Source organism: Camelus bactrianus, chromosome 24 (assembly GCF_048773025.1).
Source record: "Camelus bactrianus isolate YW-2024 breed Bactrian camel chromosome 24, ASM4877302v1, whole genome shotgun sequence".
NCBI lineage: Eukaryota > Metazoa > Chordata > Mammalia > Artiodactyla > Camelidae > Camelus > Camelus bactrianus.
The window spans coordinates 9,275,904-9,294,972 of NC_133562.1; the positions used below are offsets into that span (position 1 = coordinate 9,275,904).

A 19,069-nucleotide genomic window follows, 5' to 3' on the forward strand; every position below is an offset into this window, starting at 1 on the left:
CTACTACTTTAGTTTTTACTAGAAAAGGGAGAGGAGTGCCCTCATCTTCCACCTGTAAACCTCCCAGCTTCCTTCTTCCCCTCAGTTACAGAAAAGACCAATCCCTCCGTGTGTCCTCTGGGTCCCACCCCATGTCCGCTCACTTAGCTATCTCCTCTCCTCTGTAGGGCACCACACCAGACTTGCATGGTTCTTACATGAAGTTATGTTGGAGCAGCCTTGCTCCTGCTTTCATTTAAAAAGCCTAACTCATTCCTACATCCTTCCACCCTCAGCCACCACCATCTCTATCCCTCTACCCTCTGAGACAAGAGTCTCCTGAACAGTCACTATGTATTCTTCGCTGGCTATCACCCCTTTCTCACTTCGCATCCTCACTTCTGCCTCCCACCCCTGCAGTGATGGTCTTCCCACGGAAACACCTGTGTCTTCCTGGGAAAAAACGGAGGACACTTTTCAGTGATCTCCTTGGCTGACTTCTCAGCAGCCTCTGTCAAAGCGACTGCACCCCCTTCCTGAAACAGTCTCTACTCGGCTTCAGAGACAACCCCTTCCTGGTTTTCTGTCTACTTCTCTGGCAGGCTCTGCTCTGTCTCCGTTACCTATTCCTGGTCCTGGCCTCTAAAGGTTGGTGTGTGTGTGTGTGTGTGTGTGTGTGTGTGTGTGTGTGTGTGTGTGTGTGTGTGTGTGTGTGTGTGTGTTTCTTTATGACCCTGTCTTAGGTGATCTCATCCAATCCCATGGCTTCAAATAACATCTATATTGCAATCTCCCAACTTCTATCTCCAGTTTTGTCACTCTTCTGATGAGCTTCAGACCTCTATATATATCTATCTAGCTGTCATTTCTCCTCGGTGTCACATGTCCCAAACCCAACTCTTGATTTCTAGCCTCCCCAACCCCGTTCACTGCCAAACTTTTCAAGCCTCTATGAGAATGGTGCCAAAATCATCTGGTTGTTGAGAATGGACACCTAGGGGTCATCCGTGATCCTCCCTTTCCCCCTCCCGTCTCTCTCTTCTATCCCTTGAATAAGGAAATTCCTCCACCTACCTGCCCCCCTCAGATATCAAAGCTGGCAAATAAGACTTTCTGGCCCGCAATGTAAACTAGTTTTTTCCCCCATTACATGCTCACAACATCCATGTGCTGAAAACAGCACCGTTCTCCCAGAGGCAGGCTGAAGAAGCCCTCCCGAGAGAAAGGATGAGCTTTCCCTAGACCTGGGGACAGCCTTGCCCAACCCGAGCAAGAGGCCCTGCGCAAACCTCCCGGGACAGAGTGGGAGCCAGGCCTGCACACGCCGGGGAGGACGCGGCGGGAATTCGCCGCACGGATGCCCACACTCGGCCACTGCATGGCCTTCCGGATCACGCAGACCTCCGCCGGGTGCGCGGCCCTGGGACCCTGCCCTGCCAGAAAAGGGAGGAGCCTCCCGTGGAGAGCGGGGCGTGGCCTCGGCCGGTGGGCCCCACCGCGGCGGGCGGGCCAGGCGTGGCCCGTTTAAGCGCGGAGAGCAGCGGGTCACGTGCGGAAGGGCTGGGGGCGTGGCACCAGGAAGCGGCCTCCGCGTCCGCGAGATCGCCGCCGCCGCCGCCGCCGCCGCCGCCGCCGCCGCCGCCGCCGCCGCCGCCGCCGCCGCCGCCGCCGCCGCCGCCGCCGCCGCCGCCGCCGCCGCCCGGCCGGACTCTCCGCGCCCGGCGCCGCTCGCCCCGCTCCACACTGGCGGCCGCCGCCGCCGCCGCCCCCGCCCCCGCCGCGGCGCCAGCTATGGGCGAGGAGGACTACTACCTGGAGCTGTGCGAGCGGCCGGTGCACTTCGAGAAGGCGAACCCGGTCAACTGCGTCTTCTTCGATGAGGCCAACAAGCAGGTCCGGGCTGGCCTGCGTCCTCCTCCCCCGCGCGGCCCGGCGCGCCCTGCCCGCCTCCCCCGGCACTCCCGGGTGTCCCGCGCGCCGGGGCCGGGAGCCGGGGGACCAGGCCTGGGCCTCCCCTGCGGTGCACACGCGGGGCCCACGCCGGCCCCTTCCTGTGCGGTGGCCCAGGGACCAGGCTCCGGGCAAGGGCTTTCTACCCCGAAGTGACAGCTGGGGCGGACCCCAGCCCGCGCACCGACCCTGCGCCTCTTGGCCGGGGTGCACAGCTGTTAGCACGCCGGTCTTTCCCCGGCGCCTTTTGTTGTCCGTATTTGTCATCAGTTACCCTTGCAGTCAAGGGTTTAAACACCGAGATTTTCATTATTCTCGGAATATTGTAAAGGGGTGCGGGAGAAGCAGCGTGGCGGAGTAGCAGGGTGTGCGTAACTGGACCAGCGGCGCCTTTGCCGAAACGGTTTAAAACTTGGAGCCTCCAGGACCTGACCCGGTCTTGCCCAGCGGGTAGCGCTTGGAACGGTAGCATTTTTTGGTCTCTACCCACTTGTTTCTTAAAATTCACGCGGACACCAAGCATCTGCAGATTGATATGTGCCACGTTAGTTTAGCTGAACCAAGGGTGGGTGGGGTGTCACAAAAATCTTCATTGCAGGTTGGACTATGTGTCTAGAGCTTTTCAGAGTTGCTGCTTTCCCCTCGCAGGTGTTTGCTGTTCGATCTGGCGGAGCTACTGGGGTGGTCGTTAAAGGCCCAGATGACAGGAATCCCATCTCATTTAGGTAACTATTGCCGTTTTCAGAACACTTCACTATGTAGACAAAATGGTGTTTTTTAGTTTCTCATTCAGAAGAATGTCTTAAATGTCTTATAAGTGTGTTGGAGGGCGGGGCGGGTAACATCCCTGTCTGGAGGAAGAGGTGTTGTCTTGGTGGCACCGTCTACTATTTCCTGTCAGAGTGAATACGTGGAGTTCCCTGTGGTTTTAGGATCCAAATACTCCAAAGTAGGGCACCTACTTCCTGGTACTTGAAATGAGCTCGTGCGTTGATGTGCCTATTTCCGGTTTCTTGACAGAGGAGGGCCTTCATTTCCTCATTTGGCCCAGGGTCTTTTCAGAGTGATCCAAAGGTGGAGGCGATTCCTAGGTCAGTGTTTCCCTTGTAATAATTTATATTAAAATCCCAGCTTCCACTGTACTTAAGGGGACTGGATGTCCCCGATTATGCATGTTGAACCATTGTAGTTATGAATAGCAGACCCTTTCACTTTCAGAAATACCTAGATTTGTGATTACAGAAGGGGAAAGTACAGTGTGGGCCCTCAATTCAGTGGTGACTTTAGGAACATTTGACAGTTGGCCTGTGTGAATAGGAAACAATTTTTGAAGTAGAAAATGAATGTGTCTATTTCTTAGATCGTCATTTGTTTGGTAAACACTGACTGCAGCCTCTGTACTGGGCACCAGGCATGTGAGGGCTTCGAGTTAGCCTGGCCCCCTTTTGGAAAACTCATGTTCGGTGTAGGGGACAGGTGGGTGGACACATACAGTTACTGTGGTGCCGGAATCTCGCTCTTCAGAGTGTTCAGAACGTGGCCACGCAGAAGAGATGTGGCATTTATCTTGGGATGGGCTGGGGAAGACCACTGCCTGGGAGGTTTTTTCAAGTCTTTGAGCAAGACATGAAAGGGAGGATTCCAGGTGAAGAGAAGAGGCTTCCTGATGGAGCGGACGAGTAAGAAGGCTAGAGAGCTTGGTGCCAGGGGACTCCCAGTCTGCGTAACTGAAGATCAGGTTTCCTGTGGGGAAGCGAGTGGTGTGGCCATTGGCAGCTTTTGACTTGAACCCTGTATATTCAGCTGTGGAATTAGGGCCTTACCTCATTACTGAAGATAAAGGTGGGGTGTGGCATGATGAGATCAGCGTTTGGAAAGAACACGTTGTTGCAGGTTTGAAGCTTAATTAGTTGGGAGCAGGTCAAAGTCAGCCAATTAAGAGCCGATTGCTATAGTCTGAGCAGGCGCTGTGCGACCAGCCCGAAGGCAGTGTAGACTGGCATCAAATAGGCACTTGGGTGCTTAGAAATATCTGGGGGTAAGACTCCGTGGTCTCTTGGGTGTGGAAAGTGAGTGAGGCCGTAATGATTCAGATTGGGGGGCTCAGGAAGGCTTGAGGGGGGAGATGCTGAATTTACCGTCTTTGAAATATCTGTTTTTAATAGCTTTAATGTGGTTTAATTATTATTAACTGCATATATTTGACATATGTGTATAACCATGAAAACACTGCAGTCAAGGTAATGAACACTCCCATCCCCCCAAGAGTCTCCTCTGTGATCATCCCCTGACTCCCTCGTGCATGACAGCTACTCGAGGCAGTTGTAAGGCACCAGGTGGAGCTGTCCTGGGCCTAGTGAGTAGGGAAAAGCGGGTGCCTCTTTCAAAAGCCCTGCTGTGAGGGCGATGGAGAGAGAAGGTGGAGTGTGTGGAGAAGGTTACTGTGTGGGTTCCGGCTTATTTTTGTCTAAAAGGAGTCTCGGCTGAGCGCGCAGTGTTCTCAGTTCCTCGTCACTTGTTACCTGCAGTACCATCGATCTCTCCAGCTACCTGTTGCCAGTTGGACTTTGTTGTTTGAAAAGAGGTCCTACTAATAGCGTGAGAAACTTAATTGTAAACTAAGATTTGCTGCTGCTTCCTGAATATTTAACTTGTTTTTTTCCTTCTCCTGAAGTGATAGAAGCTGGAATTCGGTTATGAAGTGTAACTCATAACCTGCTCTTTCTTGTTAAAGGATGGAGGACAAAGGAGAAGTGAAGTGCATTAAGTTTTCCTTAGAAAATAAGATTCTGGCTGTTCAGAGGACCTCAAAGACCGTGGTAAGACTTATTTTTAAGTACAGTGTGAAGAAAGAGACATTAGAAGTACTTTTGGAAGAGAATGCATTGCAGAATTCCAGTCTTAAAGGAACCATTTGTTATTTTAATGTCCTGGAAGCTGTGGCTATGTTGCACTGTGTTTGAGCCTTTGGATTTTTGAAGATGAGAAAGACATTCGAATGGATAAATAATTATAGGCTTAGTTTGTCATGTTTGACTTCAGAAACTTTTTAAGTTAATTTGGCACCTCAGGCATCTTTTGTATTGATTGGTAGCTAGGACCAGATTATGTGAAGCGTATTTCTGGCAACTTTGTGAATTACCCTTGCCCCAGTAACTCGGTCTGTTCTCTTCTCTCACCTTTCAGTTCTTGACCTAATAGGAGCAGATATTCCAGGCTGGAGCAGCTCGTTGGCATTTTAGCCTTCATAAATATTCACCATTTGTAAAGTAGAGAAAAAGCTGTTGGGAAGAAGGCAGAATCCTATCTCCTCCTGTCAGTGTTAATTGCTAAAATGCTTGGAAAGCCTCTTGTAACATATAGCAACCCATTTCTCTGAAATCAACTGTTGGAGGAATGACTTTTCTAAACCCTAACAGTATTTGGATTAACTCATTTTAAAAAATTGAATTGTCAACCTGTTGCTGTTAGAGGGGCAGATTGTCCAAATTAATGTTTTTATTTTTCCTGTCTTTGGTTTTTGTCAGGTTGGGGTTTTTTTGATCACTTTTAAAAAAAAATTAATTTTTTTTTTTGGCTGGGGGAGGTAATTAGGTTTATTTTCAGAGGAGATACTGGGGATGATCACTTTTTAAATTTTTTTTTTTTGTCTCATTGTGTACTGAAGGAGGTTGGCAGGGTGCTGCCCAATCCAAATTTCTCCTTGTGTGTGTGTTTTTCTTTCAGGATTTTTCTAATTTCATCCCAGATAGCTCTCAGCTGGAGTACACGCAGGAGTGCAAGGTATGGGTCCCATCCTTCCCCAGCGGGGCCGCGTTACCCACGTGGGTGACGTCTAGGCACAGGGGAGCTGGTAACTGAAAGCACGAAATGGAAGCAGGTTGTGTCTGAGTGCCGGGATCAGCCTCACTGTGGCTGGGACTGGGACACATCTCACAGTTGTTAAGGCCTGTTTCTCCATCTGTAAGGTGGAGCTGGGAGGATTAAATGGATGAGGGAGGTTAAACGCCGGGCCCTGAGCCATGTCAGCACGTGGTGGCTGTTGTCTTCCCGTCACCCCTGCCCCTCCCGCGGGGCTGGCGAGTCTGGGTCAGACCCTGGGTTCCCTACACAGCAGCCTCTTTGGAGGTTTTGGAAGAGATTTTTCTGTTTCCTGATAATGTTTTCTTTCCTTGACTTGTGCTGCTCATTCCTTTCCTTCCGTCTCTATTTCTCTCTTCCCTTCCTTCCCGCAGTGTAGGTTCTAATCCACTTTAATTAGATTTGCCAGGCTTGATGAATGAGGCTGGGGGGCTCGGCTCAGAGCGGCATCGTGGCACCGGGAAACAAGTAGCAGCTGGCCCCAATAGGGTAGGGCCTTTTCCATCTGCGATGGTTTTGCTGCTTGGGGCTCCATGTGGGCCCCATGACAAGGAGAGGCCCGTCCGCCAGACACCTGTGTCCCTGGTGGAGCTCCAGGTGCTCCTCGTGGCCCAGCTGCCCCCAGGCTCCCAGCTCTGCTGTTCACCCAGAACACGGGGTGTCGGTCAGAGCCCCCAGCCCACTTGGGCAACACTCATGGGGAATCTTTGTACTTACAACGCCAGCTCCTCTGTTGTGTTTGACTCAGAGAGTGCTAGCTGTCCTCTGATTCCTAGAGACAGAGGATGATAACTGCTGGGTGGTTCCCTTTCTGCAGAACTCAGGCTTTTCCTTCTGTGCTGCTGACGAGGAGGGCTTCAGATTCAGGTGCTCAGTGAGGTGCTACAGGTGAAAATCTGGGAACACGCATTTGTTCATTAGTAATCAAATATGAGTAACATTAAAGAGTGGTTAAAAACATCAGGATATTTCAAGCTTTTGAAGAAAATTAAACATGTTTTTTAATTAATAAAAAAAATCTTTCTATAATTCTTTTCAGACCAAAAATGCTAACATACTAGGATTCTGCTGGACCAGTTCTACTGAAATTGTCTTCATAACAGATCAAGGAATTGAATTTTACCAGGTACTGTATCACTCACACAAGCTTTGTACGTGTGCCTTTTTGAGACCTAAAGCAAGCAGTGACATGACATGAGCAGTTACACCCTGTGATAATCCTCCGAGATAATTCTCTTGTCCTCCTGGGCAGCAGGGCAGAAGTGTGACTAACACAGTAACTTCCATAAATACGGACCTAATTAAGAAACTAGAACTTAATATCCACTGAAGCATCATATTTTTCTCTCTGAAATTACCCTCATCGCCACCAGACACAACCAAATCAAGACTAATTTGTTTGCAAAAATAAGTCAGGTCAATTGACCACATAGGCTTCTCCAAACTGACTGTGGTAGAATTCCTCAGGAATCTCAGGCTGAATCCCCAAAAGGCCTCTCAGGGCCAGGAAAGCCATGCCAGAGGCCTGCCATCAGATTCCGCCTCCGCGGCTTTCCCTCTTCTAGAGATCCCCAAAACATCCAGATTCCTGTACATGGCAGGAGACAGTCTTTCCCATTCACCTAGTAAGGCTGCTCGGAACCCAAGTCTCCAGTTTCTAGAGGGACCAGGCAGAGAGAAAAGAAAAATATTTCAATTCTACCTACAGAGGTGTAATTTTTACCAAATTGCTATGAGCCATGAGTAACTTGTGGGGGAGAGCCTCCATATATCTGGAAAGCACAGATCAAAACCAGTAATAGTCCAGACAGAAACCGTAAGCATTCACAGTTTCACTCAGTAACTAATCCTTTTTGTTAACAGTTTCATGAAGCTGTCAGATTTTCCATTAGGCTTTTAAAATTTCCCCAGTTCACTGGTGCAGTCTGAAATGCGTCAGAAACCAGTACTTGTCAAAAAATCTTTCCTGTGAATCTTTTTGAAGATGAAGCACTTCTTCCAAAGCATCAAAGTCCAACAATTACTGTCTATAAATGACAGAAGACTTAAAAATGTACGGATGAACACCGGATTACAAAGTAATCCATTAAGCTGGTTACAATAACTAGAATTATGGCTGATAACATTTACTTTAACACATCAAATAATCCTAGTTAATTTAATATTTCTCTTTCTCTCTGAGATGCCTCAGGATTCCTCTGAAGCATCTCAAAGTTAGCCGGAGGTCAAGAGAACTTTTAGAATCTGCCAGACAGTCCTTACTCACATAACCAAAGTGGCATGCTTTTTATTATTTTCCTCGTCAGTCTCCGGACATCGTGCTGGTTTTAAGTGAAGATTCTGTTTCTTGAACTTCGTTTCAGGTCTTACCAGAGAAGCGGAGCCTGAAACTCCTGAAGAGCCAGAACATCAACGTGAACTGGTACCTGTACTGTCCCGAGAGCGCCGTCATCCTGCTGTCTACCACGGTGCTCGGGAATGTGCTGCAGCCCTTCTATTTCCGGGTCAGAGTCAGCCCCGCTTTAAAAACAAAAAAAGATGGCCATTTTCCCCCTCCTGCCTTGTTCCTCTGACAACCTCACTGGTGCAGTAACTTCCAAGGGGAAGGTTCCTCCAACAAGAGCCTCGCCACTTCTGGCCACTAGAGGGCACCCCCGTACCATCCCATCCCCACCAAGAGGGAGTCATTCTGGGGACAGGCTCCCCGGACCCTGGAAAGGATGGAAAGACATTGCATGTGTGTATAGCCTCAATGACTTGACGTAGGGAGTGCTAAAACATCAAAGAGGTTTAATAAGCTTTTCCTAAGACATTTTTCTCCCCCAAACAGGCTGGCACTATGTCGAAGCTGCCCAAGTTTGAGATCGAATTACCAGCTGCACCGAAGTCCACTAAACTGAACCTTTCCGAGAGAGACATTGCCATGGCGACAATGTATGTCTGTCCTTTGAGAGAAGTCCTTTTCATAATAGCTTTCAGGGATGTCAGTAAGAGAAGAGGCGTGTTGTAAGCACCCTAGGGCCACCCTTGGCCTAGGTAACCTCCATCAGGACTTCCCCTTCCCCGCTTAGTACCGGGATCTTATGATTATAGAAAGCCTGTCATCTTGACATTCTTTTGTAACTTTACTAGCTTTGTGATCTTGTGGAAGTGTTTTTTCCACAATTCTAGTTGGATAAAATGAGAACTTGAACCAATTTGTTTCTTAGTTTTAGAATTTTTTCTTCATTCTGTGAGTTGAAGCTTATCAAGGATTATTTTTTAGCTAAACTATATCATACTTGCTCTAAAGAACTAGTGTATATTTTTAATCTAACATAGATCTGAATTACGCATGTAAGAAGATCTATTTTCATTTGGAAATGCAGATATCTCAATTTTAAAACTTTATTATGAAAATATCAAACACAAAAATAGAAAGTGATACAAAGAGCCCCCTAATTCCCATAACCCTGTTCAGCAAATACCAGTATTTTGCTCCTAAATTTCTTCTGATTCTTCCATAGCCTAAAATGGTGGTTTCCAAACTATAAAATTTTTTAGCACTCAGAATGCCTTTTTTTTTCCCCCAAGAAATCTGAAGCATCCTGGTTTAGAAAAAGAAAAAATGAGAACAGTCCTTGCCAAAGTGGAGGTAGAGACCTGCGCCTTCCCCTTGGTCTCCTCCTTGTCCCTGAAGTAGGCCCGGCACAGTGTGAGCCCCTGGAGTAAAAACGAGCCTGCAGGAACTGGTCACAGCAACATTTATCAGAGGAGCTTAAAAATGAAGAGTGATTGTGTTTTCCTGTGATTAAGGGATGTACTCGCTATACAAAACTGGGAAATTACAGAACGTTAAAAAGAAAATGGACTTAGCATATGACTCACTGACACCTATTAACAATACGTATTTCCAGTAGTTTGGGATATTCTGTATAAGTTTGTGTTTTTGTTTTGAATAGTATGATCAAGCGATATTTAGGTTTGTATCTCCCCTTTTCACTTAACTTGTAACAGGCTTTTTTTTTTTCAAGCTAACTTGCGCTTTCTTGTAAATGTTTTGGTTGCAAAAGATCCCATTGAGTGAGTATCTCGTAATCCACTTAACCATGGCCTCACCACTCAGCAGTTAGAGCGGAGGGGGTTCAGGCAGCAGAGGGGGTTCAGGCGGCGGTGGGGCTGATGTCTCTGTTGTTGGCAGATACGGGCAGCTGTACGTGCTCTTCCTGAGGCATCACTCGCGGACGTCCAACAGCACGGGAGCAGAGGTCGTCCTCTACCACCTGCCACGGTACACTTCGTGCACACTCCCCTCTTTCTCCAGTTTTGAGGCATGCACTAAGGCTTGTCGATCTAGTTTTTGACCTTTCTGTTGTCCTGCAGAGAAGGTGCCTGCAAAAAGATGCACATACTGAAGTTAAGCCGGACGGGGAAGTTCGCCCTCAACGTGGTGGACAACCTGGTGGTCGTGCATCACCAGGACACAGAGGTATGAGCGCGTGGGGGTGTCCGGGCCTCTCGCCTGGCTTCCAGTTGGTAAAGTTAACCCAACATTCTGGGCAAAGACAAGGAAGTGCTTTTTATGTTGCAAGTTTTGGTCTTCCAGGTGGAAGTGGGTTTCATATTCCAGATGGTTTAGGGAAAGCAGTGATGCCCTGTAAGTTGATAGGATAATTAGAAACTGTTTTCAGAAAATCACACAGGAGGAGATTGGACTTTAGAACAGTTATTTGGTTGAATCAGCGTAGCTGGGAATCCACCACAGAACCGCCGTGTTGTGTGAGCACCCGGCTCAGTAGTTCCCTTTTGAGGGTCCGTGATGATGGTTTTGAGGCTGTGTGGCCCAAGAGAAAGAGCTAGGATGGGTCCTGCTTTTTTTGCAGCGTTAGCTGGATGTCTGCTGGTAGACAGGCCACTTCCTCCCTCCTGGAGGCTGGTGACACCCCAATCACTTACTGATGAAGATGCTGCCACTTACAGTGAAAAAGATCTGTTTAAATTGCTGGAGCTCTTAGATGAGGCATGTCATAGGAGGTGAGAATACTTAAGAGCTGATAAAACAGAGAGAGAGGGCTGCGATGTTGTAGCAGGTTCCTGCTCCCGTGGGAGCTGGCGCAGGGGTGGGTGCCGACACAGACTCGTCAGCGGGGCTGAGACAGCAGACGTGAGGCGTCAGGTGGGGCGGGTTGAGCCGTGACTCATTTTGGGGTCACCACCTTGTCCTTCCACCTTAGACGTCGGTGATATTTGACATCAGGCTAAGGGGAGAGTTCGATGGCACTGTCACCCTCCATCACCCGGTGCTTCCCGCCCGATCGATTCACCCCTATCAGATCCCCGTGGCAGGTAAGAGGGATGGAAGGAGGAGCGGGTCCGGGCGTCCCAGATCTGTTTGCCCTTGTGATGGGTGATTCTGCTTTTTTTTTTTTTAAGTGAAACTCATACCAATTCTATAAGTTAAAACTGTGTTCTTGTGAAAAGCACTTTGTAAGAAAAATGAATCTTCCTTTGAAGAAAACAGAATGATTCTCTTCTGTGAGCTCTGAAGTGGATGGTTGTGATTACCCATCCAATTGGGAGGATTGTTTTAATGTTGAAGAAGCCGGCGGCAGCGTTTTGTTTCCTGTGCTCTGTAACCCCGGGGTTAGACGCAGCTGCTTACAGCGGTTTTAGCCCAGGATCACTTCTCCTTATCTACCTCCCGTTCTGAGTCCTGATTACAACAAATACCGCGTTCTCCCCTGGCTGAGGTCACAGTCGGTGCTTACGGCTGTGCTCCTGAGATTGTTCTGAACCAGTGCTCCGACTTGAAGGGGCAGCAATAGGAAGTCAGAGGAGACACGGTCAGTATTTCAGGGAAGGGAAAAGAAACCAATGGGTCCTTTTGTCTTTTCCCAATGTGATCCGTTTCAAAGTAGAACTCAAACATTGTGTTCTTTTTAAAGGAGGTTGGAGCCCAGAGTAAGTTAGTTGAAGTTGCAGCGTGTAGACCGTAGTCAGCAGGTGCACATCTGGAACTTGGGAGCCATGCCAGGGAGCACTGGGGGTTGGCCTCGCCTGCAGCCCCGGTGTCCTCACTCGGGTCACAGAGCAGGCCAGGCTCGGGCCGATGGCAGGAGAGGAGCGCTGCCTCTCGCCTGCCCCCTGTCTTTCTGGGGGAGAACACGCTACTGCGGACCGGGAACAGCAGGGTTGATGCGTGTGTGCCATCTGGTTGGCCCTCCGTTCCCAGGTTCTACGGCTGAGGATTCAGCCAGCCACGGACCGTGTGGTCCTGTAGTTTCCACTGTCGCAAAACAGCCGTGTATAAGTGGACCCACGCAGTCCAAACCCACCTGGTTCGAGGGTCAGCTGTAGTCTTCATGTTCTGTGTTCTTTCCAGCTTCTTTCTTTTCCCAGGATAGTGAATTATCTGGGTATTTGGTTCTGAACCACCCAGGTAAATTTTTCAGTCCTTTGACGCACACGTGTGAATGAGGAATCGTCTTTGGTTATTAGAAAGAAAATGCTGTGAATGGAGTTTTGACCTGCTTTCCCCCTCTTGGCAAGACCTCTTCGTGGATTGTTCTCAACTTCCTCCTTCCTCCTCATGTGTGTTATCAGTGGGACTTGACTGTTCACTTCTTCGTTGTTCAGCTACGGTTGAATAAACATTTACTGAAGGCTTTAGAAAGCTCAGTGTTAAGCTAAGTGTTAGATTTAGATTTACATGCCTGTGTTAGCAGCACTTCGCAGTTGTCTCGCCAGCCCTTGCACACGTGTCTTCTCCGTTCGTAGGTCCTGCTCCCGTGACCAGCCAGTCCCCTGTCCCATGTAAACTCTGTATCCTTTCCGATGCGTTGGCCGTGCACAGGAGGGGAGCCGTCACCCCTCCTCACACTAGGTCTAAGGGTGGTCTGAGACCCCCCCGTTAGGCATGAACGTCATGGGAAGCGCCCATGGGGTTTCCTTCCCATCGCGGGCCGGACACCTGGGGGTGGTTTGCCTTTTGTTTTCATGTCTTCCTGGTTCAGAATTTCCTATAATGTGCAGATTCTTCATCCTGGATTGTCTTTCAACCTGACATCATCATCAGTGCGAGCCAAGGTGGGTCGGAGGTGGGGGCGTCCCAGCCTGGGGAGAGCTGAGAAAGGGACCACTCAGGTCATTTCTGACCAAGCCTTTAGTTCTCTCGGGGACCCCAGTTGACGAAGGCTCTGCCTGCCCAGCCGGCAGGCAGCGTGGGTGTTGGGAAATTCCCGGACTGGTGAGTGGATGAGATAAGGAATTCCTCCGGGAGCCTGTGGTGTTAGCTGTCAACCAGGGAGCCGGTCCAGGAGAAAGCAGAGCACAGGACTGTCAGCGCACACACTGACGCCTCCCTTCAAGGTTCAAGGGGGTCAGGTGCGGGGAAGGAGTCGCCCTGCGTTGATTTGAGACTTGTCGCCCAGGTTTGGTAGCTGCTCCGTTGACACGGCTGCCAGTGAACATGCAGGGTTACTCTGGGGGCTCAGCCCACACACACAGGTCATCGACCCCGCTGTAGTCGGGCAGGCCCTGGGTGTGGCCACCTGTGCTTCAGTTAGTGAGAAGCAGCCACAGACTGCTTGGCGGCAGGTCCCCCAGTGTTTAGGGGAACCACTGTTAGGGCTTTTCTCGTTTGCGTCAGTTCAGTTCACTGCCTCTCAATCCAGGTTACCTCTGGAACCTCCAAGTGAAACTTCAGCCCATAGTAAACCTCTTGCCAGATAAAGGAAGACTCATGGACTTTCTTCTCCAGAGAAAGGAATGCAAGATGGTCATCCTGTCTGTCTGCTCGCAGAGTAAGTGGCTGGGCCCCTCCCCCTTGTCTGATTCCCGTTAGGCCTGTGCTGCCCGAGACCTTTTACTGGGAGATGGGCCCGGTGTTTATGCCTTGTCTGCAGCCTACAGCCTCCTTCTTCACTTGAAGGTGGATTATATAAGTGCCTGGAAAGTGTGCTGAACATAACGACTTGCAGAGACTCGGGTAGAAAAGACTAAATAAAGCAGACCCACACATGAGCACGCACGAGGGTGGAGGCTCCCCTTCCCAGCTTGCAAACAAACGTTTTCAGAATCCAAGTCACTCACTGCATTTACAGTTAAACTCTGAGAGTCTTCTGATACCCTCCGTAGCTGCTTTAGGAACCAGCAAGGGCTGGTGAGTGGCTTCCAGGCTTCTAGTCTCTAAACTGTACCGTTTCTCTGAATGCCTGGTAATCCTTGGAGATGAGTCATTTCTCTCATAGCCTTTCTCACGTTGCTACGTGTTGAAGTTCTGAAGTTGACGCGGAGTCGGCTGACCTGCGTGAACTTGACCCCTTCCAGTGCTGACCGAGTCAGACAGAGCAACACTGCCGGTGATAGCCACTGTTTTTGACAAACTCAATCAGGAGTATAAGAAGTACCTGGACGCTGAGCAGAACTACACGATGGTAAGTTGTATGTATTACCCAGAGGGGCTCCTCCCACCTGGGTGTGTTTTCAGCGTCGTCGTCATGCAAGATTCAGGTGGAGTAACGCCACTGAGGCTGTCTGTGTGCCAGAGGCAAGGTGCCCACGGTGGGGGAGCAGTAGATTCCTAGCTTTCTGTCCATCCAGAGCCTAGAGTTAGTAAATGAGAAGTACAGCCGTCTTGTCACTCCTTGTTCCTCTCCTTTTAGGATGTAATAGGTATAACAATAAGACTCACCCTGGCCGCCAGTCAGGGTCCTGTTAGGAGAGTGGTGATGGGACGTTAGGACGCTGCTTTCCTGTGTAGCAGGCGCAAACGTTTGTGGTGAGGGGCTGGGAAAAGGTACCCTGGCCTATCAGGTTCTGCTGTGCTGTTGCTTCTCTAGCTTCAAAGCAGCTAGAGGAGAAAAATTCAGGGCAAGTGGAATGAATTAGTCCACTTCAAAGACCTGATCTTCGGAAGGTGAAAAATGTTAGTGGTTTTAAAAGAACCCCTCTCCCCTGTAGCTACTCGAGGATAACAGGGCTGAGGCAGGCTGCTTGCAGGCCGGTGACCTGGGAGCACGTGTGTCCCTGTCTTATCGGACACGTCCTCCTGCCAGTGTTCTGGGCTGGGGGCAGCAGAGGCCTGATCCCAGTGGCAGTTTCTGAGCATCCCTACCCTGCAACTCTCAGGCTTTGTAAACCCAGCTGGTCCAGAGTGTGGTCCTCCCCCAGCACCACCAGCACACCCGGAGCACCTGGAAGTGCAGGCTCTCCACACCCCGCCCCCAGGTGCCCGCAGAATCTGTGTCCCAAAGCTAGGTGAAGCAGTCAAGACGTTCTCTCAAAAGCGGCTTCAAAGTATGCCACACTTCTCAAAAATCCTCTGGTAATTATAGTTCAAATTATGGTCCCAGGGACTCTCTGGTTACAGGAGAACCCGGTCTCCATGTGAGCAGGAAGCTAAGATTAGAGAACAAAGACTTAAAGGTCAGAGGAAGTAATAGAAAGGCCTGGCCTCTCGGCTGGTTGGAAGTGACATCGTGGTTATGGAAGCTGGCAATCTTCCCGCCCAGAAATAAGAGCAGAGACAGGCTCACTAAAGCTAAGGAGGTTGCTGCTAAAGCAACGCAGTGAGCGTTCCTCCCCAGTAACGTCTGGGGAGCTGTGCTTACCCTTTAAAACCCGCTGACACGACTACAAGAGAGGTATCCACTCGTTGTAGGACCAGGGCTTCATAAAACGAAGATGCAGTAAACCACGTCACTTTTATTAGAGAACAAATGCCAGGTAGTCTGTGATTAAGAAAATCAGGGAGTTATGTTAAGAGGTTTAAAAAAAAAAAGTCTTGAGAAAACAGCATGTGCTTTTTTAGTTCCATCTGTGAACACTGTTGTATTTTTAGGATGATTCCTGAACTCTGCCCCAGCCAGCACAGGAAAGAGCCTTGTCCGAGTCGTGGAATAAGTGTCATCTGCTCACGTCTTAGGCTCACAGCATCTCGGAAGTCAGCCCTTTTGGTTTCACTGCAGACACGTCACTAGCCGCACGTGGACTAAGATCACCTGTGTGATTTGCCTTGCAGGCAATGGAGGCCGGGCAGAGCCGGAGCAGCCCGCTCCTCAGGAGGCCAGTGCGGACCCAGGCGGTGGTCGACCAGTCGGACATGTATACCCACGTCCTATCGGCCTTCACGGAAAAGAAGGTAGGGGGGCTCGAAACAAAGATCTTATTTGAAGGGCATAGAGGAAGATGAGCAGAATTCAGAACGTGATTAGAGTGACCGGGGTTATCTTGGGGGAGGACTGAATGCTAACAGTTTGGCTTCTGACACTCAGGCCTAAAAGTGATCACCGGTGGCGGGGTGGGGATTCTGGAGGGATTTGTGCAAAACCAGCCACGTGGAAGAACCGTGGGGGTAGGGGGACGGGTAAATGAGGACTCACACGGAGCCTCCTTTGCAGCCCTGACGTCTCCCCATTTCTCCCCTCTGTAGGAGACACCTCATAAATTTGTGATCGCCGTGCTGATGGAGTACATCCGCTCTCTGAACCAGTTCCAGATTGCAGTACAGGTACCTCTGAGTCAGCATGTCGCCCCACATTAGAGGGGCGCGGGGGTATTTAAGCAAAAACAGAGTCAGTATGGTAACTGGGACGGCCGCCTCACATGCCACCAGGGGCCGCATACCTGGCTCCGACCCGAGTGGCATTCCTGACATGACCAGAGTTCTCAGTAGGACGATCAGTGTCACACCAGGCTGGGTTCTTTCACCTGCACGGTGAACCCACTTCTCTTATAGTCACGGAAACTTTCACCCATCAGTTAGAGCAAACCAAGCCTCTAGTCCATTGTGGTTGAGCGATGTGGAAACTGTCTCTCCCTCTGTCTGTCTCAGCATTACTTACACGAACTCGTCATCAAGACGCTGGTCCAGCACAACCTCTTCTACATGCTGCACCAGTTCCTGCAGTACCACGTCCTCAGCGACTCCAAGCCTCTGGTAAGGGTCACTGGATTTTCACTCTTGCAACTTAAAATTTGACCATCCAACAGATTATGGTGAAGCTAATCTGAAAGTGTGTCTTTCAGGCTTGTCTGCTGTTATCTCTGGAAAGTTTTTATCCTCCTGCTCATCAGCTGTCTCTGGACATGTTGAAGGTAACACTGAACATCAGTTTTAAATGGCACCGAAGGCACTTCCTGTTGCTTGCACTGACCTGGGTTTCTCTTTCTCCCGTACTTCTAGCGACTTTCCACAGCCAATGATGAGATAGTGGAAGTTCTTCTTTCCAAACACCAGGTGTTGGCTGCCTTAAGGTTTATCCGGGGCATTGGTGGTCACGACAACATTTCTGCACGAAAATTTTTAGATGCCGCAAAACAGACGGACGACCACATGCTTTTCTACACTATATTCCGGTTTTTTGAACAGCGAAACCAGCGTTTACGAGGGAACCCTAGTTTCACACCAGGTGAGGATACAGCTGCAGGGAAAGGCCTGGGGCAGCCACAGACTCAGTAGCAAGAGAGCACGAGAAGCCGGGGAGAGAAGTCGTGTGGTACGGGGAACTCCTGGGTTAGGTTTTGAAAAACAAAATTTTGTACCAGCCTGCATAATCCCAAGCCCATGGTTTGCAGTAAGAGTGGATTCAGTGTGCTGATGGAACCTGAATTCTGCTCTGAACTGCGGTGGAGGGGAGTCTGGGGGACATCTGGTCCTGGAATGTCCATTTCTGAAGAATCAGGAACGAGACAGGAGATGGCAGCTGAGGGTTTTAAATGGCCTGGGGCTTGTTAATGTTTGTTTTAGGCAGGAATCACTGGCTAATCACTTTTAAATTCAAAGTTATGAAATTCCAAGGCACCCTCCTTCTTAGGACGGGAAAGGAGCGTAACTGCTCAGGCCCCCAGCTTCCTCGAGCTCGGGTATCAGCACGAGGCGGTGGTTCCCCCCCCTCCCCCGACAGGCGGGCCTCTCCGTCTCCAAGCAGGTGGCGACTTGCTGGGGGCTGCGAAGGTACCTGACCAGTTTTGCAAACAGAAACAACTCAAAAGCTTAGGGAAACAAAGTATTTTATGAAAGAAAAATAAGTTAAAACCCACTGTACACTGCTGCGCACTGCAGCGTGTTCATTCTCTCGCTCCCTTTACAGGAGAACACTGTGAAGAACATGTTGCTTTTTTCAAACAAGTTTTTGGAGACCAAGCTCTCATGAGGCCTGCAACGTTCTGAGGTCACTTGCTAGTTTTTTTTATATATATATATATATAAAAACGTGTATAAAGTTAATTTATTGCATTAATAAAGCTCTTTAAACTACAAAATGTTGTAATAAAGAATATCTATGACATCTTCCAATGTTACTAAAAATGTGGTATAGAACTTGGGTGATGGCTTGCTCCTAGAAAAGGAGAAACGTTGCATTGATTGGCCTTTAGAAAGTGTCAGTGAGCAGATGCCAGCCTCCCTCAGTGCCCGGTCCGTGTGCCCGAGAACCGAAGATGCACCCGGGTCCCGGGCTGCCTTCGGGTCCAGTAATACTGCTTCCCCAGTCCGAGTCTGCATTCCTGAGTTTAAAAGCGCTATGGCCGAAGCTACTGTTAACTAGCCTGATGTCTGGTCACATCCAGGGTTCAACCGGGCCTTGACGACGCAGCCACAGTCCGGGGGTAACCGACCGCCCTGCAGACACAGTCTCCCGAGCCCCGGGGGTGGGTGGGGAGCTAGAAGTTGAGGAGCTGCTCTCGCTCTGTGCCTTTGTATCGCTCTTGCGTCGCTAAACTTTTGGCTCTGTTTACTGATGGTCCTGGAAGGGATAAGAAGAATTAATTTTTGGATCATTTCTTTAGGAGAAGGAAGACAGTTTCTACTGTAACAGAACTTCCTGTTCCCCAGAGACTTAGAAGAATAAAAACAAAACAAAACAAAAAAACCCAAAACCTCAAACCCCTCATTTTCTCCATCTATTTCAATGCTTCAGCTTTGTCACAAAGCTATAAATCAAGCAAGCTGGTACTGTCCTTTCAACCACAGGTCACTTACAGAAACTGAAGTGGCCCTAGAAGAAGGGCCTAAGGAGAGCTCCAAGTTAGAGACAAACGGTGGGGCTGTGGGCTGACCCTTGTCCTTCACCCCTTAGCAGGGAGGTGCCACTGGGCCACCGACCCTCAAACTCACTCCCAGTATGACGGTGACATCAGGCCTCCAGAAAACGTGTTAGCAGTTTTCTAATGAAGGCATTTGGACAATCACGAAGCCCCCAGTTAGGAGATTTTCTCTTAGAATTAGTATTTTTTTTAAACTCAGTGTTACTCATTAAATGCCCATCACTGTAAGTACATTCAAATACTTCAGAAGAAA

General features: G+C 49.4%; 2 protein-coding genes across 3 annotated transcripts in view; one reads left to right on the forward strand and one right to left on the reverse strand.

Annotated features, from left to right (window-relative positions):
- The first annotated feature begins 1,660 nt into the window (after positions 1-1,660).
- On the forward strand, positions 1,661-18,033 carry RMC1 (regulator of MON1-CCZ1). 2 transcript variants are annotated; one of them, XM_074352145.1, is made up of 20 exons: positions 1,661-1,872; positions 2,578-2,654; positions 4,664-4,748; positions 5,656-5,712; positions 6,830-6,916; positions 8,154-8,294; positions 8,621-8,724; positions 9,971-10,060; positions 10,153-10,258; positions 11,004-11,115; positions 12,547-12,591; positions 12,802-12,855; positions 13,443-13,571; positions 14,098-14,204; positions 15,791-15,910; positions 16,202-16,279; positions 16,604-16,708; positions 16,798-16,866; positions 16,955-17,180; positions 17,862-18,033. In XM_074352145.1, the coding sequence occupies exons 1-20, from the start codon at positions 1,771-1,773 to the stop codon at positions 17,939-17,941; spliced, it is 1,974 nt and encodes a 657-aa protein (XP_074208246.1). In that variant the 5' UTR covers positions 1,661-1,770; the 3' UTR covers positions 17,942-18,033. The 2 variants fall into 2 exon arrangements, with proteins under 2 accessions (XP_074208246.1, XP_074208247.1); XM_074352146.1 differs by lacking the exon at positions 12,547-12,591.
- NPC1 (NPC intracellular cholesterol transporter 1) overlaps positions 17,765-19,069 on the reverse strand; it is a 39,108-nt gene continuing 37,803 nt past the window's right edge. Inside the window, exon 25 of the mRNA XM_074352144.1 lies at positions 17,765-18,515. Coding sequence (XP_074208245.1) covers positions 18,433-18,515 — 83 coding nt within the window. The 3' untranslated portion in view covers positions 17,765-18,432. The remainder of the gene's footprint in view (positions 18,516-19,069) is intronic.